Here is a 23,413-nt window from a genome sequence, read left to right as displayed (position 1 = left end):
CTGGGGTTTAGCTAAACGCCTTAATATTAAGACTGTCCCTCTCAAGCATCCCGTCAATGCCAGCGCCCTAGATGGCAGACTAATGTGTAAAGTAACTGATTGTACAGAACCCATTCAAGTGACAATTGATAATAATCATGAGGAAATAATGTCAAACCACAGCAGTGAGACTGCTCTTGTGAAGGTCTTCAATGACATCCACACACAGACAGTGGCAGAACTTCAGTGTTAGTATTATTAGATCTCACTGGATCTAATAGTGAGAGTTGTGGTCAACTGTGCGTTTGACACAGTTGACCACAACATATTACTAGACCGACTGGAAAACCGGGTGGGATTTTCATCAACAGTTCTAAATTGGTTTGAATCCTACTTAAAGGACAGAAACAACTTTGTTTCTATAGGTAAATACAAATCTGAGTTGACAAATATGACATGTGGGGTACCTCAAGGCTCCATCTTGGGGCCTCTTCTCTAGTTTAACATCTACATGCTACCACTGGCTCAGATAATGAAAAACAACAAAATAAGTTACCATAGTTATGCAGATGACACACAAATTTCACCAGGAGACTATTCTCCAATTCAAACACTGAGTAAGTGCATTGAACAAATTAATGACTGGATGTGTCAGAACTTTCTCCAATTAAACAAAGACAAAACTGAGGTAATGGTTTTTGGAGCCAAGGCAGAACGTATAAAAGTTAGCGCTGAGCTTCAGTCTGCAATGTTCAAAACAACAGATAAAGCCAGAAATCTAGGTGTAGTCATGGACTCTGACCTGAGTTTCAACAGTCACATTAAAACAATTACTAAATCAGCCTACTATCACCTAAAGAACATATCTAGGATTAAAAGACTAATGTCACAGCAGGATTTGGAAAAACTTGTCCATGCTTTTATCTTCAGTAGACTCGACTACTGTAATGGTGTCTTTACAGGTCTCACTAAAAAATCTAAAAGCTGCAGCTGATTCAGAATCACTGCTCGAGTCCTCACTGACACTAAGAAAGTGGATCCCATCACTCCTGTTCTGAAGTCTTTACACTGGCTTCCTGTGTCAAAGAATAGATTTCAAAATACTGCTGCTGGTTTGGTCAGTGTATGTTTTGGTCATTGGATTTACTTTTCACAAATGGAAATTCAAAAACAAAAAATGACTGGATATTTGATTTTCGTTTTCAAATTGAAAAACCAAAATTGAAATACAAGGCGTTTTTCTTTATCATGGTCAAAAAGGGATTTACTAAACTTAAAAAACGGGATGATTTTCATTTTCTGCTTCTCAAAACAAAAAATAAAATCACTAGAAAACAGAAACAAAAAAACTACCGTTTTTTCATATTCTGCTACCGGAAGTTACCTTACAAAATAAGAGCGCAGACGAAACTCACGGAAGTGATTTCAAAACAAAAGCACTCGTAGGCTATGCTAAAATCACACTTTGAATCACTACAGTATCCTGTTGAAGGAACTGTGATTATTATAAACAAGGGGAATTTAGCGATCACAATGAAAACGGCCAAGACACACTTTGAGCCCAGAAAATGAATGTTATTAAGGGCTGTAAATATAATAGGCCTATTTCTAAAATGGACAACATCGTTAGGAGATTTCAACTATACAGCGATTCTGCACTGCGGTCAACTCAGCCGTCTGGGTGACCAGATGTCCCGCTTTGGAGAAGGGTCTAGCTGCGGCCGCGGCCAGTACACGACACTACACGACACGCCCACTACACGACACGCCCACCTGACACGACACTACGGTGGCTGAGAGACATTACCATACATGGCAGATTAAAAGCGAATTGACGACACTGACGCTGATGCAAGGATATTTAAAGAGACATGAGGTTCAGAGAACAGACAAACAATATGGCGCACCGAGTACAGGTAATTAACGTATTGTGGTTTTAGATATAATTACATACTATTTAGGTTCTCGTTTGTTTGTCGATGTGGCTGTTTAGCACAGTGTAATTGTGTTTATTTAGCTAATTTGTATTTTAAATATTAAATGTAAAGGAATGGAATACATATAAATATATATATATCTTAGCTCTTAGCTTGACATGCTCGACGTTCAGTTAGCATATATGCTAACTGAACATGCTCGTTCAGTTAGCATGTCAAGCTAAGAGCTAAGATATATGTATATATTTTAGCTTGACAGATGGAACAATGCATGTACTCGCATTTTTACAAGAATCTGATTTTAAATATTCATTGAAGGTGTCTTTCACATTTGAATGTTTTAAAAAAAAAACATGTATTAGCTGCTATACTGACATGCACATATGTATAATTATATTATTATTTTAAGTGTGGTTTAAAGTTAAATGATATATAGTTATTGGGTAGAGCCAAGTAACCCAGGTGGATGCAATCAGGCCTCTGTTTTTAGATGGGGTTTGTGGCCATGCTGTAGGCCTGACATTTAAACCATAGACCGTATATATAAAGATTTAAACTAGCTGAAGGGCTTTCTGTTCGAACCACAGTGACATCTAGAGGTTGTTTTGTGCATAACATGTCAACCAAAAAGGTAGAGCTGGCTGAATCAGATGGAGTTAAACTTTTTTTTTTTTCAACAAGATATCAAGACACAAAATGTGCTCTACCAAATGGTGGCGCTGGCAGTTAAAGGGTTACCTTCTGAAAGTGAGGAAGTATGACCAGCTTTGTCCCATAGGATTATACAGGCCAGTCCATTGCTGCTTGTTTAAGGAGTTAACTATTTCCAATATTAAAGTCACTGAAATTGTATTCTATTTTATTCACCTATAGACAAACAACACAACACTCCGTGATGGAGCACGCCCAGAGCTCAACAAATTGGACTCGGACACCTTCCAGTGTCCATTTTGTGAAAGGACCGGGTCATACCCTGGTCTGATGGCTCATTTGCAGAGCCACCAGAGGGCACTTGTGAAATATGGAGGTAAGTACATCTATAATTCTATATGATCATTGTATACTTCATCACATTACATTACATGTTACTTGTTAGATGTGTTTAATGCCTCACACATTATGGATACATGTGTTATTTCTGTGCCCCAGGACATCCTTGGTGTAAATTCATTTTGAATTATAAATTGAACATTAAAAATTAGATTTATATTCAGGTTATGAAGTGTTAATAATGCTGGAAAAATATCCTTATTTGGGGTAGGCACAATATGAGCATAATCACACATTCAATCTGCAAAAAATCAGTTTATAGGCAAAAATATTATTGTTGGTGACATGATTATTTATTGCTGTCGCACAAACACCTTGTTTCAAATTGCGTATTTACAAGAAATTCATGTTGGTTTGTTTCTAGAATCCTCTAAACTACTTTCTGTCTCTTTTTTTTAGGTTATAATGTTTATAAATGCCATCTCAAATGTGTGGCCAGCAGCCATTATCACTGTGGCTTTTGCCCAAGAATCATTGGGAGAAAGGAGATGTTTATTAGTCACTTTAAAAACTGCTGCACTGAACATCCAACTACGTTGGCGGCGGCCCCAGCAACCACAACGACTCCTCCAGTGATGGCCCCGACGGCCGCTCCAGTGATGGCCCCGACGGCCGCTCCAGTGATGGCCCCGACGGCCGCTCCAGTGATGGCCCCGACGGCCGCTCCAGTGATGGCCCAGACGGCCGCTCCAGTGATGGCTCCGACGGCCGCTCCAGTGATGGCTCCGGCTGCTGCAGCAACATGGCACAATATTTCCACAGCCCCCAACATTTTGATGTCAAAGCGCAAAACCACAACATGTTGTTTTTGTAGCCTACAACTAAAAAGGAACATTTTTCACATGATGTTCTGTTCAATAAATGTTCATTGAGGAAAACGGTATCAGTGTCTTATTGTATATTCATCACAGTGAATGCAGTGCATGCTGAACTTGCCGGACCATATACTGTAGTTGAAAGTACACAATGAAACACTGGCTTGCTTGTATCAAATCAATACAATTCCCACATGCCCTACCCCGGAACCTGCGGTCTTCAGACTCTGGCCCCCCGCACCAACCTGCGATCCTTCGGGGACAGAGCCTTCAGTATGGCAGCCCCCACTCTCTGGAACGCTCTCCCTGCGGAGATCTGCAACATCCCCACGCTTGACGCCTTCAAAAGGGCCCTCAAGTCTGCCAAGGTCTTTGGCCCCAAATCTATTTGTGTTGTCTGTCTAACTGTTCGTCTAACTGCCTTTTGTTATGTTTGTTTCTACTCCTGTTCTTTTTAAAGCGACCTTGGGTCTCATGAAAGGCGCTATATAAATCCAAGTTATTATTAATACATCATTGGAACGGTAAGAATCTCAGCTACAACACTGACTAAAGCCTTCCCATCTCCAGTATGCCTACATGACAAGCATTTTTATAATATACAGTAAACATATCTTTGACTTATTAGAGAAGAGACAATCATCAAGCCAGATACCAAGGTATTTACAACAGGCAACCACTTCAATTACTTTTCCTTTATGTTATTGTTATTTGGTTTTTATTAGTGCTTTTGTCGTTTTGAAGGAAATTAAAATACTGTATTGAGTTGGTTTCTTCTGTTTTGGAAGCCTTGTATATCTTTTTGGTCTTGTTAGAAATACCCCATGGTAAAACAGTGTTCTAGCAGCAGTTAAAGAAGCTTAGTTTGCTGTCTTAGACTGCCAGTTGTATTAAGATGGTTTGTTCACAATTTACACATAAAACCTAAATGTTCATCTGTTTATTGTTCTTCTTCCTTTATATTCAAAGCATGTTGATTGTCTATTGGCTATATCTTGACATTATGTTAATTTGATCATACTTGCCATACATTTATTTTAATTTATGCGATTCCTTCAAAGGTTTTGTAATAGACCCCTAGTACTTTTAATTTATAAAGTAATAATAATACATGTGAATGATTGAGCTCATTAGTGGCCTGACTGGCCCTCCTAATTTGTTCCTTAATGACCCCATGATGTGATAATGTATATCTTAAAACCTTTAACAACTATATTTAGATGTTCACAAATATCTACATTTATGTATAAAATACATGTGTAGCAGTTAGACAAACATAATCAATAGATCATCTCATTAATACCTATTTTATATATTAAAAAAAAGTTGACTAAACCACCGTTTGTTGACAAAATGATTTGGGTTGAAAGTTATACTGTTGTGTCTCAAACGGATAGACTAGGTTATTAATTTATTTGCCTAATAGTTGCTTAAAATGCTACAATAACATTTGCAATTCGTTTTTAATCTGCCATGTACGATCTCAATAATAATAAGTGTCGTCAATTCGCTTTTAATCTGCCATGTACGGTAATGTCTCTCAGCCACCGTAGTGTCGTGTCAGGTGGGCGTGTCGTGTAGTGGGCGTGTCGTGTAGTGTCGTGTACTGTCCGTGGCCGCAGCTAGACCATATTGCCGCTTTGTGCGGTATTGCACAGCATTTTCACGACTTTTGGTGCGTCCCGCAAATTGAGACGATGTCCCGCATATTTCATGATTGGCTAAAACGCTTTTCTAAAATCTGATTTATGACATGAATCAGATGCGGAGAAAGGTTCTCATATTTTGTTCTCAGCAGGGGACTTTGACAGAGGATTTCTCAAAAAGTAAAGAGTAAAATTACTTCAATGTATTGTTAGTAGTAGGCTAACTAATACAAAGTCAAACAGTATCAATTTCATTAAGAACTAATGGTAAAATTGTCTTTTTATCACTCATCAAAGATAGCAGATAAACATGCATTATGTAGGCTACTATGGAGGGGACTCTGACAGAGGATTACTCACAAAGTACACAGTAAAAGTACTTCTTTTCATTTCTGGTAGCAGTCAAACTAGTACAGAGTCCAACAGTGTCAGTTTTATTAAGAACTTGTCGTAAAAAACTCTAGAGTATGTTTGTGCCACAAGTGGGACAGAGCTGTCCCACTTGTGGCTTTCTGGCACCATGGTCACCTCAGCCGTCTCTCGAGTTTGTTTTTTCAAATCAGCTGCTCTTCATTTTTTTCCCTGCTATATTCAATGAGTGATACAAATATTTTTGTCCACAAGTTCTTAATAAAACTGACACTGTTGGACTCGGTACTAATTTGACTGCTACTGTTACACCACTCAGACCGCAAGGGTATTATAGGTGTAGAAAACGTTCATTTATTAACTTCCACAAGGCACATGTGCAAGATGTCAGCATCTCAAACAATCTCAAAGCACAACACACAGACACACTTCTTCTGTTCATCTCCAATATAAAACAATGATGAACCATCAGGTGATCTGCCCCCTTGTGGTATACACATGCATGTGCAGGTAGACAACCTCAACCTTATGGGTGCTACACTACCAGAAATGAAATGAAGTACTTTTACTGTGTACTTTGTGAGTAATCCTCTGTCAGAGTCCCCTCCATAGTAGCCTACATAATGCATGTTTTTCTGCTATCTTTGATGAATGATAAAAATACAATGTTACCATTAGTTTGTTGTGGCGGTCCAGCATAACACCACAGGAAAGAATGAAACAGAGAGGAATCAATAAAACACAAACACAGACATAGCTGATCAGTAATTATTATTTAGTTGTTGCAACAAACAAACAAACAATAATGGGGAGTACATCACCTGCTGCCACAGCAGCCAATCGCGGAAATGCCCCCCACAGTAGCAACAATCATACAGCATATATAGCCACTGCAATGAACACACACACATTTTCCCTAAGCATGTTTAACGCACACACATTTTACCATGCAGCCTATCACACAAATGTCACATGTTTTTCTCTCTGAAAGCTATACTTGTATATGTTTAAACGTCATCGTCTCATGACATCTTTAGGAGTAGTTAACAAACAAAAAGGTGAACTGTTTTTTATAACCTAAGGCCTTCTCTGAACTTCCTCTAACCTCGGTGTCAGCTCACTTAAAATGAATACATCTATTGATAATTCAGAACGACCATTGTCTCTCTAACTGTGTGTGACCCAACTCAGTAACACACATCATATGGAATACCATGTGATCTTTAATGAATATCAGAAATACCGGCAGCAGCATTTTTACACCTTGGAACTTCTTTAGAGACTGGCCTGGATAGCTGGTCCCAAATATCCTTCAGCAAAGTAACACACTCTGTCACTCTGGTTGCCCTCATGATGCTGCTGTCTTTTAATATATAACTATTTCTCAGCCGCTAATTCGTTCCTCGCAGATTCTTCAGTCTCATCAGCCTCATCCTTCCATCAGTCCCAGTCAACGCCTCCAGCACACTTCCAGTGTCTGACTCCATATGATATTGTCCTGATGCTGTAAGGGTGATGCCCCATGATCACAAAATGACCCCTCTAGAGTCTGAGTGCCAAGGACCTCAATTTATGTCTGTCATTAATGTTACATCACCCATTATAACCATTTGCTTTCCTTTTTTCTCTTCTCTTAACTGAATAGTCCTGTCTTTAAGTATAATACAATGTAAAGTCCTTTTCCTGCACCATTTTAAGGCTTCAAAAACAGCCATTTTTACTGTATGAGTTTGGAGAATGACACAATCAATGGCCCAGAATTGTACTTTATAAACTATGAATCTTGTGGTGCTTGAAAAAATACACACTGGCTAAGCCGGCCAGGATATATGCCTTTTTTGCAATATTTATTAAAATGTCACTAGTTATTTAAACAAACCTCTATCTGAGGATAATACAAGCAACCATAAAACGCCCTTTATCTAGAGAGCCATTGAAGCCCATGAAGAATGTATCCTTCCACAAATCTTTTCATCTGCTGTATTAATAAAGCTGCCACGTGTTTTCAAATTCAAGTTAAGGCACTATCTGTGCAGAACAATACAAATATTCTTAATTTGCAGTATTTTATTTTAAAAGTGTTCAGAAAGACTGCATCAAATATGCTATATCTATATATCTATATAATATCAATATTGTTATTAACTTCAATCAAAGTCAATTTAAATAGCGGGCAAGACTTTCCAAGGGGTAAAAATGCTGCTGCCGGACTACTGACTGGAAGTATTGCTGATATCATGTCTACCATATCCTCTTAAAATACTCTGTCCAACAATATCAGTCTCATGAAGAAAGGTGTTTTAACGCTGATTCAAAATAGCAGAGAAACATGCATTCTTGTTCCCACATTCTTGTGGGAGAAGTTTCACTACTAGCCTACTGAGTCCAACAGGATCGATCTCACGAAGAACTAATGGCAGAAAAAATTATAACAAACTCGAGAGACGGCTGAGCTGAGCGCAGTGCAGAATCGCTGTATAGTTTAAATCTCCTAACAATGTATATTTACAGCCCTTAATAACATTCATTTTCTGAGCTCAATATGTGTCTTGGCTGTTTTCGTTGTGAAAACAAATGGACCGTAGATACACGGATTGACCGTCCTCATCTGCGCTCTTATTTTGAAAGACAACTTCCTGTAGCAGAATATGAAAAAACGGGGGGGTTTTTTGTTTCTGTTTTCTAGTGATTTTATTTTTTGTTTTGAGAAGTAGAAAATGAAAATCATCCCGTTTTTTAAGTTTAGTAAATCCCTTTTTGACCATGATAAAGAAAAACGCCTTGTATTTCAATTTTGGTTTTTCAATTTTAAAACGAAAATCAAATATCCAGTAGTTTTTTGTTTTTGAATTTCCATTTGTGAAAAGAAAATCCAATGACCAATATACATACCATATACAGTGCAATAAGCTTCTTAGTGCAATAAGAAGCTACAGGGACGTTAATCTACGTCGGTAATATTAACTTTATTTAATACAACATTTACGGTACAAGATTTAATCATACAGCCCATGTAGTATAATATTTTACAAATGATGAATTACAGCAAACATGTGCAATATATCCATTATTACAGCTCCGTGGGCTGGCAGTAAGGCGATATGGGTCCGTTCTTATTGTGCATCCATGGGTAAAGATAAACGCATGTAGTGCTGAACACGTAACATGAACGTGCCGGGCGGCGCGGTCCCGTGGTTAGATGCGCGTTCATAATGCAGAGGGAAATAACTCGCAGAATAACGTTATTAGCACATTTTTACAACTTGAGGAACGAATGTTTTTAATAAGGGCTATACAAGTGTTCATACTGGGTAGTTTATTTAGTTTAAAAAAAATTATCCAACGATTTACAGACCACTCTTTCCCCATGTAAGTCATGGTGTTTCCGGGCCTGGCAACCAAAAGGAAGTGTAGTGCCGCCGTTTGGCCAGCACGAATATTTTCATCTAAGTCCGGCGCACTTCCTGGGGGCTTGGTTGTGCTTTGAGATCGTTTGAGATGCTGACATATTGCACATGTGCCTTGTGGAAGTTAACAAATGAACGTTTTCTACACCTATAATACCCTTGCGGTCTGAGTGGTGTAACAGTAGCAGTCAAATTAGTACAGAGTCCAACAGTGTCAGTTTTATTAAGAACTTGTGGACAAAAATATTTGTATCACTCATTGAATATAGCAGGGAAAAAAATGAAGAGCAGCTGATTTGAAAAAATCCAACTCGAGAGACGGCTGAGGTGACCATGGTGCCAGAAAGCCACAAGTGGGACAGAGCTCTGTCCCACTTGTGGCACAAACATACTCTAGAGTTTTTTACCAAAAGTTTTTAATAAAACTGACACTGTTGGACTCGGTACTAGTTTGACTGCTACCAGAAATGAAATGAAGTACTTTTACTGTGTACTTTTTGAGTAATCCTCTGTCAGAGTCCCCTCCATAGTAGCCTACATAATGCATGTTTATCTGCTATCTTTGATGAGTGATAAAAAGACAATTTTACCATTAGTTCTTAATGAAATTGATACTGTTTGACTTTGTATTAGTTAGCCTACTACTACAATACATTGAAGTAATTTTACTCTTTACTTTTTGAGAAATCCTCTGTCAAAGTCCCCTGCTGAGAGCAAAATCAAGCCACTTCTGCTCTAGAGTATGTTTGTGTGGGATAATGTGGCCCGTGGGACATGTAAATGCAATGTCGACGCGTGAACTGTCAACGGGGGGTGGAGAGACACTATGGACGCTCGTGAACTGTCGGGGGGGGGGGGGTACACTGTGAACCTCTGTCGCCTGTTAGCGCAACTTACATGATGCCGTTTAAAACCATAGACTATATAAAGTTTAAAACATATAATAATAAAGGGCGGTGCCGGCCGTCAGCGAACCGAGCCGGCCTTTCTCCGCATCTGATTCATGTCATTAATCAGATTTTAGAAAAGCGTTTTGGCCAATCAAAATGAAATATGCGGGACATCGTCTCAATTTGCGGGACGCACCAAAAGTCGTGAAAATGCTGTGCAATACCGCACAAAGCGGGACATCTGGTCACCCAGACGGCTGAGTTGACCGCAGTGCAGAATCGCTGTATAGTTTAAATCTCCTAACAATGTTGTCCATTTTAGAAATAGGCCTATTATATTTACAGCCCTTTATAACATTCATTTTCTGGGCTCAAAGTGTGTCTTGGCCGTTTTCATTGTGATCGCTAAATTCCCCTTGAAACAATCAATGATATCTGGGTCATCTACTGAAGATGTGTGAATTTTTAATGTGGATGACATTATAAACACTACCATGATGTGTCATCTTAAACATAATTTTTATTCGAAACAGTTTACGAGAGGAGTTTGATTGATTGATTGAAAAGTTTATTAACAGCTTGTATATTGGGTACAGTACAGTACAGCTCAAAACATACAATTGTTAAGCTTGAGTGAGAAGTGATTACACCTGGACTTAATCTACGACGGAGAGTGCAACGATCCTTCTGCCTACGGCAGTGAGATCCAAATCTTTTACCTAACACGCCAGTTCCTCATGATGACGTCCAGTGTGTTTGATCTCAGGTCTAGGACTCCGTAGTTGCTGTGTGGAGATCTGTATAGCTCCAATTACACACTCTCCCTCCATCTAGCCCTAATCCTAACCATCCTATCTTCACGCCTAAGCCTAAAATGGTGGCCCCCATGCCTGAACCTAAAATGGTGGCCTATGTGCATAGCCCGATCTGTGTTGGAAAGCTAAAAATTAAGCCCACACACTGGAACACGTTACTTACCTGCTCACGGGAAAACACGGAAGCTTCACGAGGCCCGTCCCATAATTAATTCAGAAGCCATCTACAGGCTCGTTTTGAAAGGGAGTATACGACAGGATACTGTAGTGATTCAAAGTGTGATTTTAGCATAGCCTACGAGTGCTTTTGTTGTTCCGTGAGTTTCGTCTGCGCTCTTATTTTGTAAGGTAACTTCCGGTAGCAGAATATGAAAAAACAGGGGTTTTTTTTGTTTCTGTTTTCTAGTGATTTTATTTTTTGTTTTGAGAAGTAGAAAATGAAAATCATCCCGTTTTTTAAGTTTAGTAAATCCCTTTTTGACCGTGATAAAGAAAAACGCCTTGTATTTCAATTTTGGTTTTTCAATTTGAAAACGAAAATCAAATATCCAGTCGTTTTTTGTTTTAGAATTTCCATTTGTGAAAAGAAAATCCAATGACCAAAACATACACTGACCCTGGTTTATAAAGCACTGAATGGTTTAGGCCCTAAATACATTTCTGACCTCCTGCTAAATGATGAACCATCCAGAACTCTCAGGTCTTCAGGGACTGGTCTGCTTTCTGTCCCCAGAGTCAGAACTAAACATGGAGAAGCAGCGTTCAGTTATTATGCTCCAAATATCTGGAACAAACTCCCAGAAACCTGCCGGTTCGCTGCAACTCTGACTACTTTTAAATCCATGCTGAAGACTTATCTTTTTGCCGCTGCTTTTAATTGAACTATTCATACCTCAAACTGCACTGTAACTTTTTACTTTTAATTCATGTACTTTTTATTCATGTATTGTTTTTTTTTTAATGTTTCTTTTATTATCTTTTCTTTTTAATGACTGTTTTTAAATGCCTTTGTCTGAATGTCTTTCATTTTTGTAAAGCACCTTGAATTGCCTTGTGTTGAAAGGTGCTATATAAATAAACTTGCCTTGCCTTGCCTTACACTGCTGCTATTTATAGCTGACGTCGAGCAAACCAGTTATTTTACTTTCACTTTTCGCAGCAGTACCGAAGCAAGACTTCATGCAGGTCAGTCACCTTAAACGACACTACATAATAAAGTAATAGTTTAAATGAATTCGGAAAAATAGTATTGTTAATAACAATGTAGATTTACTGTATGATAAAGTTCTGCAGTGTGTTATAAAAAGTTAGTAGGCCTACCAGTAATCTTTACGGGCTTTATGAAGCAGAAACAGCCGACACCCATCAGAAAACATGTTCTGTGTTTCAGTCTGAACCGATAGTTGCTCGTGTTTTCACTCGTTGTTTAATCTCTAAAACTGTCTTAAATGAAGATATTTAGTGACACAACTTTTTACAATGTTTATATTGTGATTCCTTAATCGAAATAAAGTGTCGAGGCGCCATTTCAGATGTCAGGGCTGCGTCTCACTTCGGTTATTTCTCATTTCCTCGCTCCTCGGTCTCGGGCTGCATCTCAGGGGTCCTTCTCAGGTCGACTATTTTAATTTCCTCGGTCGTCGGTCGTCGGTATCACCGGAAGTTGATTTGTCTGCGCCATCTTGAGTAGCGTCCCATGGCTCTTATTTCTGCCGGAGGACCGAGGATCGAGGAGCGATAATGGAGGAGCGATAACCGAGGAACCACCAGACCATCCTCCGGTGAAATCCTCAGAGACTCTCCCCGCCCCCTTACTGTGTATCGCTCACTGATTGGACGATGCAGTGCATGCACTGATCTGATGCTTCTTGACATGAGAGCAGAGTTTCCCAGCGGAGTGAAGAAAACACATGAAACTCACGGGACTCACTCCTCAGTTTATACTGTGTTTTTTTTTGTTTCAATTAATGCATCATTCAGTTACAAATATGTGATATATCTGAACAACAAAGTGGTCAAAAATTATTTTATTCATTTATTGGAAACATTTTCATGATCGCTTTTTCGTTTTACATTTTCATTAATTGTCATTTCCATTCAGTCAGTCATTAAGTGCTATTTAACGTGTTAATTTGCTACATATCCACACAAACAAAGTGTGCAATCCAATGAATGTTAATCTAACTGGGTTTTGATAGATAACATATCCAGTGGCGGCCAGCCCATAGGGGCGCTAGGGGCGCCGCCCCCCCTCTTCCCACATTAAAAAGAAAAAGAAATAAAAAAATATATTTTTTACTTTTATTTTTATTTTTAATAAACAAGGTAAATATTATATAATTGGTATCAGTAAAATGTATAATCTACAATAAAATCTCGTTTAAAATTGTGTTACGATGTCTAAAGTTACTGATAAATCACATGTTTCCTGCCTGGCCTTGCCCGTGTATCTCTCGTCTGGGCGCTATGGACAGCGCCCAGACGAGAGTGCAGCAAGTGCAGCAGAAGCCAACTGTTGCTATCTTTAAACTATGCCGCCAAAACATAATTTCAGCCAATCAGCGTCGTCAAATCTGATGGTCACAGGGCTCCTACGTCAGCGCCCGGTGAGTTGTTTGGACTCGTATCCAAGGAGACAAAACAGGAAGCTGTCATACACTCTGGAAGCTACCATTAGCAGCTAATGAAAACTCTGTTTTTGACATAAAAATGGAATTATGGATCATCAATCATTTTTCAAAGTGACAGACACATTGGATTAACCTATGGATTAACCTTCAGCTGCGTTTTTCTCGTTTTTGATCAGAATTGTTATTCTGCAAAAGGTGAGCATATCTCCGTGTTTTGCTACCTAAAGCTACGTCGTGTGATGTCTGTATTTGCTTCCCCTGTCGCGAGTTCTGATCGCTCAGTGATGATACTTATATTTCTAGTAAGTATCGTTTCTTTAGCTCAGGGCTCATTTAGACGCTTCTTGTGAGACTTGTGTTTTGTTTCGGTAAACATGGTTCATATCATCAGTTAGCTGCGTTTCCTCTGAGTAGGACACATGAATAGTTTATTACATTTTAAGAAGCCCTGAGATACAGTTTCGTGAGAAAAAAAACGGGGGAAAAAAGCCCCTTAACAGGTTAAATGGGAATTAAATCATTTTAAGTAATTTTGAGTGTTCCCAAAGCCCCGGTGTTCTGCAGTTTGTGTGGGCCTACTGTGCTGTTGCACAGTTTATGCTGTAGAAACTATGTCCAGGACAAGGTGTTTGGAAGTTTTGGAAGATTCACAGCTAACCACACTGAAGTTATGGAGGTATTGATTAGTCTTCTCATATTTTTAAGCCTCAAATTGTCCTTCCCCCCCCCCCCCCCTCTAACATCACCAGAAGTCATAATTTAGGGGGTCTTTTCTCAAAAATGTTTAGCATCCCCCCGGACCCCCCTAGTATTGTTTGATCACCATTTCCACAGCCCCACCTAAAATATTTTCCACCAGCCGCCACTGAACATATCTCTTTTTCTTCTCTGAATTATTTTATTTCTATTGTGCACTCTAATCAATATTAATCCAACTATTGTTCGTTTATACATTTTAAGAATGGCGTTTATTTTTTTTGAGAATGAGTTCTTATTTTATTTAATGTATTTGGGTCTACAACAGATGATACAAATGTTTGTGTCAGTAAATGTGTACTAACAGAGGCGGGGGTGTTTGTGTAAATAACGGGGACAGAGCTGGCTGCTGTCAGACGATTAGCTGTGCGGAGTCATCACAAACGGACGTCGCTTCACGTGACGCTCCGGAGGAAAGGACGTCCCATTGCTCTTAAAACTCATTTCCCTGCTTCTCGTGGTTTCCTTGTGTCTCTCTATGCTTCCCTGGTGGGAGGGACTAAACGCAGGGAAACGACGCAAGTGAGGGACGCAAGGATTTCATTTAACCGAAGTGAGATGCAGCCCAGGAAACAAGCAAGCGGACATGTTTTTTTCCAGTGTTGAGCCCTTTTTCAATTCTAATTTTCTCCTCCCCGACTCCTCACCTCAATGCGGAGGAGTCGAGGAGGAGAACCGAGTAGAGAGGAGTGGAAGCAGCAGGCGTTTTAGGCCCAATTAATTCCAAACCAAACCCTACTAACCCACTCCGACTCAGTGGCGGGTGACACGTAGCTGAATGAGGCTCCCTCCTTTCAGAGGGAGGGAGTAAATACAGCAGCAAGCTTTGGGACTAACTCCCCTCTCTCCGGCAGAAACAAGAAATTAATAAACTATAGGTAACAACTGTTTCAAATAAGCGTCTCTTGGTAAAAAAATTCAAATGAATAACTAAAATAAAACTCAACAAATCTTTAATTGTGTTCCTTTATTGTAAACCTCTCTTAGTTTTAAACCTGGTGTTTATAAGCTTCTTAGTTTTTGCAACAGTCCCTGTAAATATACACAACTTTATAATAAAATGCACACATTTACCTTTTTCTAAGTAAAAAAAATATGAGGTTACCGTGAAGTTGTTCACATCTGTATGACGATATTAAATGTCTATCTTGTTTGGCAGTTTACAGTAAATGTTTGCACGGAACTATTTGTAAACAGCGTGTTTCATGACGGACACACACAGCGTTGAGTCCGGTCAGGTAGTGCAGCAGGTGAAGTCAGGACCAATGCAGACTCTCTGTTGGAGGGCTTGATAACCCACTACCCCTCAACACTTGTTGGTTTGGAATGACACTTGATGTGGCGGACCCTCCGCGCTAGTGTGTAGGGGAAGGGGGCGGTTTGGAATTGGGCCTCTGAGCTGTAATTTTAAAACGACCTCCATTAATGATGACAGGAGGCACAGCAGCACTCTGGCTGATGGACAGAACTGTGTTCATGTCAATTTATATATTTACTTTTACAGTTTTTTTCTATTGCTAAAACAAAAATGTTTTGACAAGAGGGCTCATTTTGTCAAAACACTTAAAGATCACCTATTATGCAAAATCCACTTTTTCATGTCTTTTATACATCAACATGCTCTGTGGAAAGAGATTCTGAAGTTTCAGGAAATAATATTCGCTCACTTTTTGTCCTGATCCATTTATATAAAAACCTGTCTGAAAATGAGCTTTTGGCCACTTTATGATGTCATAACGTTTTTTTGGCTTGTGTAACCATTAGCCAATAACCAACCAAAGAAATTGGTACAACATTCATGCAGACCAAATAGTAACAGTTGTGTAAACAAAAATGATGCCTCAAACACAGTAAATGTAGAGAAACACTTTTTTTTTTAAACAAAATCAATGCGACTGATTTCGATGGAGCAGGTCACTTTGCATTAGGTAAAATAAAGCAGGCAGACATAACAGGAAGAATATGTACATTTTAACCCAATCAAATAGGACATTGTCACACCATTCAAATGTATCCATGTAAATTACAACCAATAAAAAAGCTTAGATTTGTTTATTCGTTACGTTGTTTACTTTATTTGTCACGTTGTTCTGTGTGTGTCAGCCGTTAACCTAGATAGAAAAAATATATACACTTGCAAACACGTCAGAAGAACCAGCGCAGAAGAAAACGATACAGTCAATCTAAACTTAAATTAACAACTGGAAGGTCACATCCCTGACATCCACGTCTCCGGAGCCTGGACCTTCATCAATCACAGAACCAGCGAAGCCAGATAAACCCAAAAGCAGCAGCTCTGCGGCCGCAGAGACGTCGTTGTTGAATCGAAACAGGCTGGTTCCGACTGGATGGAGGTTTGTTGTCGGGACATTGAGACGGGTAAAGCTGCAGCTAACTGACCGCTAGATTATTTGGGCAAAGAGAAAGGTACTTCAACGCAGAATGGTACAAAAACAGAGAGTGGTTAATTCTTTGCAAAACCACTAAACGGGCCTTCTGTGAAATATGCAGATTTGCTGCTGTCAAACGGCTTGTAACTTTCTCAAAATGTGGAGATGATAGCTTTGTTAATATCGGAGTTAATAACTGGAAAAAGTGCCCAAGCCTCCTGGACAGCCACGAAAAGTCTCATTTCCACAGAGAGTGTATTAAAAAAAAGTGCGCTTTCTTCAGTCAAACACCAGTCAACATACAGCTTGTCAAACAACAGCGTATTGAGCAGGAAAAAAGAAGTGATGGCGCAACTGCGCAATTTCCAAAAGAACTCGTAGCTGAGAAAAACCCCACTCTGAAGAGCTTCATGCTCACCGGGAAATATGCATCATGAGACAATTAATGAACTTATAAATCTAATGTATCGGGAGTCTCTCACCACTATATTAACTGAAATTTAAAAGCAATGCAAAACATGCAGTTATTGTGCTTCCAGCAAACATCCACTGATAAACTGCGATGTTAACAACCTCATGATAACCTCATATGTTTTTAACTTAGGATCTACCATGTGTTTAGTCTAGAAAAAGGTAAATGTGTGCATTTTATTATAAAGTTGTGTATATTTACAGACTGTTGCAAAAACTAAGAAACTTATAAACATCAGGTTTAAAACTAAAAGAGCTTTACAAAAAAGTAACACAATTAGAGATGTTTGGAGTTTTATTTTAGTTATTAATTTACATTTTTTGTCAAAGAGATGCTGATTTGATACCGTTGATACAGTTACGGCATTTCCTGTTTCTGCCGGAGAGAGGGGAGTTTGTCCCAAAGCTTGCCGCTGTATCTACTCCCTCCATCTGACAGGAGGGAGCCTCATGTGTCACTCCACGGAGTTCACTCCGTCACGGAGGGGGAGTGTGTAGGGGTAGGGTGTAGGGCGTGGTTCGGGATTGGGCCATACACACACACTTTTTTGGCCCCCCCACTTCTAAAATGAATCCGGCGCGCCTGCCTGGACCTCATGTGTTCCTGCTGGTTCTACAGCCTGAAGACTTCACTGAGGAACACAAACAGAGACTCTGCACAGTCCTGGAACGCTTCAGTGATCAGTCATTTAATCATTCACTGCTGCTCATAACACCACCCAGAGAGGAGGGTTCAGGTTTAATGGAACAATACATGGGACAACCCCCATTACAAGACATGATCAGAAAATGTAGATACAGATACTTGAAGCGGGAGAACCTTCAACATCCAGAGCTGTTAACACGCTTGGGTCAAACTGCAAAGGAGAACAATGGAGAGTATGTGAGCTGTGATGTGTTCGAGGACACCAGGTCTTCCTTACCGGTTGATCATCAAAGTCAAAAACCAAAGAAAACAGGGATTCATCTCATAGAAGCTGTTCAAGCTGCTGGTAGGTGAAGGACAATGAAAACTCTGTTATTCAAATCATACATGATTAAATTAGAACATTAAGCTGCAAAATAATGATGTCCTCTTTTACAGGTGTTGAACCAACCACTTCACCATTGTTACTCCGAGGGTTGACCACTGTGACTAATTGTAAGTAAATGTATTTTTAAATAAATACTCTCATAATTTCAGTGTATTGGTATCATCTTTTCTCCAGTATTAACCGAAACGCATCCCACAACTGGATAAATGCACTAAATCCATTTCAACCAATGTAACTCTCCCAAAATAAGGAAATTGTTTTTCTACTTTCATATCATCTATAGTTGGTAGTTACAGTGATATATTAAAAATTCCATAACAATGTTGAGGAAAACAATATTTATATTCACTGTCAAGAAAATAAAAACAGAAAAAGGTCATTTATAAAATCAAGATAAAATCAGTGTTTCTGTTTCGTACCGTGTTTTATTTAACGTTTTCATTAATGGTTAATCTACAAAATTACTGGAGAATATTTCGTGTAAGCACAGTGTAATGATTTCAGTCTTTATGAGTTAATGTTATTTAATTTTTCTTCTGTTATATTACAGCATCTGCATTCAGGATTGTGCTATTGGGAAAAGGTAAGGACAAAAAAAATAGAATCAGTTCCTTAATCACAGAGGGCAAAGGTGTTCTTTTACAAAAGATCACAAACTCTGTGACAACCAATGGAGAGTGCAGGGAAAACAGTTGAAAGTAGTGAAAACTAAAGAAATGTTCCATCTACCAGAAGAGTTAGTGAGAAGAGAGGTGAAGAGCGTTGTGAGTCTTTGTTCTGTTAGTTATTCTTGAACCCCAAGAGCAGGAGAGACTGAAAAGAGTCAAGGCAAGCTTATACAAGTTAACAGCATTTAATTACACAAAAGATGCGGTGGTTTACAAAAGTTATGTGCTCGTTGGTGGTTTGCTCCTCCCAGCTGTTTTGGTCCCGTCCGTCCGGGTCAGCTGCGGGCAAGGAGCGAGGGGGATCCTTTTTGGGTCTCCCGGGTAAGACCTGTAGTCTTCTCCTATTGGCCGGCGTCGATGGGGGCGTGTCCAATGCAAATCCTGTCGGCTTCTGCTACTAAATTACATCACTCTGATGTCTGTGGTCATCTAAACATTCCCTAATAAACCTCATTCCAGCGTCAATAAATGAGTGTTAAACTCAGGGTATTTTAGTGTACAACATCACGTTATTTCACCTTCAATTCACGGTTTGAAAACGTAGCATTTCGCCACAAGCTAATGCTAACCGGAAATGACGAAATTCACCAGCGGAAAAACCGGAAGTCACATGTGAATCTTCGGTTTTCAGAATAAAACAGATTTAAATGAAATAGTGTATTTCATTCAAATTACGCCACATCAACATTGATTTTAATTTCTAACAATCCCTCCTTTCACACCTTTTAAGGTGTGAACACAATACTGGAATCAATGAGTTCTTCATAAGACTGCTTTTAAACTGACTGTATGTTTTAGACTAAATTATGCCATAAAACATTGATTTTAATTTCTAACAGTTCTCCTGGACCCAATGTCCTGCTGCTGATGGTGAAGCCTTCTGATTTCACTGAAGAGAACAGACAAACACTGAAGTTCATCCTGAGTCTGTTTGGTCCAGAAGCTTTTAAACACTCAATGGTCATCATAACCCACAATGAGCTGCTTGAACACTGTGGAGAAAGACTCTACAACATGGTTGACAACAACCGTGACTCATTGATGGATAAGATTAAGAAGATAGTTCATGAAAACAAAGAAACGTTTCTCACCTTCACTGAAGACATCAAACCAGCTTTAAACCTGGTTCTGTGTGGGAGGAGAGGAGCAGGGAAGACTTCAGCAGCCAAGGCCATTTTAGGTCAGACAGAGTTTCCTTCAGTCTCCAACTCCTCAGAGTGTGTTAAACATCAGGGAGAGGTGTGTGGACGCCGGGTTTCCCTGGTGGAGCTGCCTGCTTTGTGTGGAAAACCTCAGGAGGAAGTGATGGAGGAATCAATCAGGTGTATCTCCCTCTGTGATCCTGAGGGCGTCCATGCATTCATCCTGGTCCTACCTGTGGGTCCCCTCACTGATGAAGACAAGGGAGAGTTAGAGACCATCCAGAACACATTCAGCCCTCAAGTCAACGACTTCACCTTGATTCTGTTCACTGTGGAGTCAGATCCTCCAGCTCCAGCTGTTGTTAACTTGTTTAAAAAGAACAAGGACATCCAGGAGCTCCATCAGAGATGTGGAGGAAGACATGTTGTTCTCAACATCAAGGGCCAGCAGCAGATCCCAGAGCTGTTGAATACTGTGGGGGAGACCAGAGTGGAAGGATCCAGGTGCTTCACAATGAAGATGTTCACCAAGGCTCAGATGACGAAGGTGGTAGAACTTAAAGCTGAACTGCAGGACGTTAAAAAGAAAAATGAGATGGAGATGTTGATGAAAGTCAGAACAGAGAGTGTCTCAGGATAGTGCTGATTGGGAAGACTGGCAGTGGGAAGAGTGCAACTGGAAACACCATTTTGGGAAGAGAACATTTTACATCGACTCCAAGCACAGAATCAGTGACCCAGATTTGCGAAAAAGCAACAGGAGAGATTGATGGTAAACCTGTTGCTGTGGTAGACACCCCCGGCTTGTTTGACACGACACTGTCCAATGAGGCTGTTCAAGAAGAGCTTGTTAAATGCATCAGCATGATGTCTCCTGGACCTCATGTGTTCTTACTGGTGCTGCAGATCGGCCGATGTACACAAGAGGAAAAAGACTCTGTGGAACTGATCAAGAAATATTTTGGCAAGAAATCTGGAGATTTCATCATCATTATTTTCACCAGAGGAGATGATCTTAAAAACATATCAATCCAGAACTACATAGAAAAGTCTGGTGGCTTTTTGAAGAAACTGATAATTGACTGTGGAGGGAGATACCAGGTCTTCAATAACAACAATGAAACAGACCGCATGCAAGTCAGAGAGCTGATGGAGAAGTCCAACAAAATGCTGAAGGAAAATGGCGGCAGCTGTTACACCTCAGAGATGTTCCAAGAAGCCGAGGCCGCCATACAGAAGGAAGTGGAGAAGATCCTGAAGGAGAAGGAAGAAGAGATGCAGAGACAGAGGGAGGAGCTGCAAAGAAAACACGAAGAGGAAATGGAAGAAATGAAGAATAGAATGGAACAGGAGAGAGCTGAAATTGAGCAGAAGAGAGCCAAACAGCTTCAAGAGATGGAGGAAAAAAGGGACAAGGAACGAGAGGAGAGAAGGATGGAAGAGGAACAGAGAATAAAAGAGGACATGGAGAAAAAAAAGCAGGATGAAATTACAAAAAAGGAATGGGAGGAAAAACTTGAAGGAGAGTTGGAGCAGAGTAAAGAAAAGATGAGAAAGCACAAAGAAGACTGGGAGAAGGAGAGAGAAGAATTGTGGGAAAAACAACGTCAAGAAAATGAAAAGAGACGACTTGAGGTGCAAACAAGAATTCAGAAGTTGCAAGAAGAATACAATCAGGAAAGAGAGAAACATGAGCAGAAAAGAAAACAAGAAATTCAGCAGGAGAGAGCCCAACAACTTAAAGAAATGGAAGAAAAAATCAACAAGGAACGAGAGGAGAGAGGCAGGGAAGAGGAACAGAGGAAAAAAGAGGACATGGAGAGGAAAAGGCAGGAAGAACTGCAACGAAAGGAATGGGAGGAGAAACTTGAAGGAGATTTGGAGCAGAGTAAAGAAGAGATGAGAAAGCAAAAAGAAGACTGGGAGAATGAGAGAGAAGAATGGTGGGAAAAACAACGTCAAGAAAATGAAAAGAGACAACTTGAGGAGCAAACAAGAATGAAAGAGTCGCAAGAAGAATACGAGCAAGAAAGAGAAAATAATGAACAAAAGATTAAGAAGGAAATTGAGAAGGAAAGAGCCAAACAACATAAATAATTTCAGTATAAAATAAACAAGGAACAAGAGGAGAGAAGAAGAGAAGAAGAACTGAGAAAAAAAGAAGCGATGGAGAAGAAAAGGCAGGAGGAAATTAAACAAAAGGAATTGGAGCAAAAACTTGAAGGAGAGTTAGAGGACAAAAAAGAAGAGATGAGAAAGCAAAAAGAAGACTGGGAGAAGGAGAGAATGGTGGGGAAAACAACGTCAAGAGAATGAAAAGAGACAACGAGACGAGCAAACAAGACTTCAGAGGTTGCAAGAAGAATACGATCAGGAAAGAGAACAACTTGAACAGAAAAGAAGAAGATCTAAAGAGAAGTGAACAGAAGGAGAAGGAGAGACAGGAATTACAGGGAAAATATAAGAAAGAACTGGAGGAGATGAAGAATACATTTGAAGAGGAGGCCAGAAAACAAGCTGAAGAATTCAACGAGTTCAAACAGAAATACACCAAGGACTTTACAGCCTTGCTGGAGAAGCACATGGAGGCAATAGAGGACCTGAAGAAAAAGCATCAAAGACAAATGGAAGAGACAGGAGAGAGCCATGGCAAAGAGTACGATCTGCTACAAGATCTTTCCAGACAAAAACAAAAAAGTCTAAAAGAACAACTACAGGACATGGAGAGAAAGCAAGAACAAGAAATAAATGAACTAAAACAAAAACACAAGTGTATCATCCTCTGACTGTTATGTTTATGCATGGGTTTTGTTGTGTGATTTCCTGTTTTGCTCCTTTTACCCCTCACTACTCTGTCTCTCCTTCTCTGCAGGGCTGGTGTGTGACAGGGGGCGTGGCTGGTATTCTCCTGGCTGCAGATGAGGCACACCTGTTCCCATTCAGATAATCACCTGCTCTTTAAGAGCCTGGCCCTCACCTCACTTCTCTGCCAGAGAATTAAATGCTGTTCAACGATCCAGAGTGCCTTTCTGCAGCCTTGAGTTTTGTTTTGTTTCTTTGCAGTTTTTGAGCTACTTTGCGAGTATAGCCTGGGACGTTTCCCTCTGCTTTGTTTTTGGACCTTTCTGCAGCCAGCCAGCTCCCTGTTTTCAGTACCTGCCTTGGCCTATTATTTATTAAACACCTTGAGCTTAACTTGTGTCTGTCTCTGCTTTGGGGTCCAAGAATCCATACGTCACAGAATTCTCTGGCCAAATGGACCCCGCAGAGAATGAGAGACTCAGGGAAGCGCTTGCTGCCCAAGGTGTAATTATAGGGCATCATGACAGAGCCCTGCAGAAGGTAATGGAAGCGATTCAGGAATTAACCTCCGGTGTGACCAACCTCGGAGGCCGTATGGATCAGGTCGCAGCA

The 23,413-nt window shown here is 39.9% G+C and overlaps 1 protein-coding gene across 1 annotated transcript; it reads left to right on the top strand.

The window, feature by feature from the left end:
• The first annotated feature begins 17,689 nt into the window (after positions 1 to 17,689).
• Positions 17,690 to 23,194, top strand: LOC117486425. The gene is given in 7 exon segments (XM_034134860.1): positions 17,690 to 18,147; positions 18,240 to 18,296; positions 18,740 to 18,772; positions 19,697 to 19,708; positions 19,711 to 20,601; positions 20,604 to 21,700; positions 22,393 to 23,194. Coding segments are annotated over 7 exon segments (2,907 nt in total). The 5' UTR covers positions 17,690 to 17,723; the 3' UTR covers positions 22,786 to 23,194.
• The last annotated feature ends 219 nt before the right edge of the window (positions 23,195 to 23,413 follow it).

Source organism: Trematomus bernacchii, unplaced genomic scaffold, assembly GCF_902827165.1.
Source record: "Trematomus bernacchii unplaced genomic scaffold, fTreBer1.1, whole genome shotgun sequence".
NCBI lineage: Eukaryota > Metazoa > Chordata > Actinopteri > Perciformes > Nototheniidae > Trematomus > Trematomus bernacchii.
The sequence above is the reverse complement of the archived record's forward strand: the minus strand, read 5'-3'. Positions and strand labels throughout refer to the sequence as shown.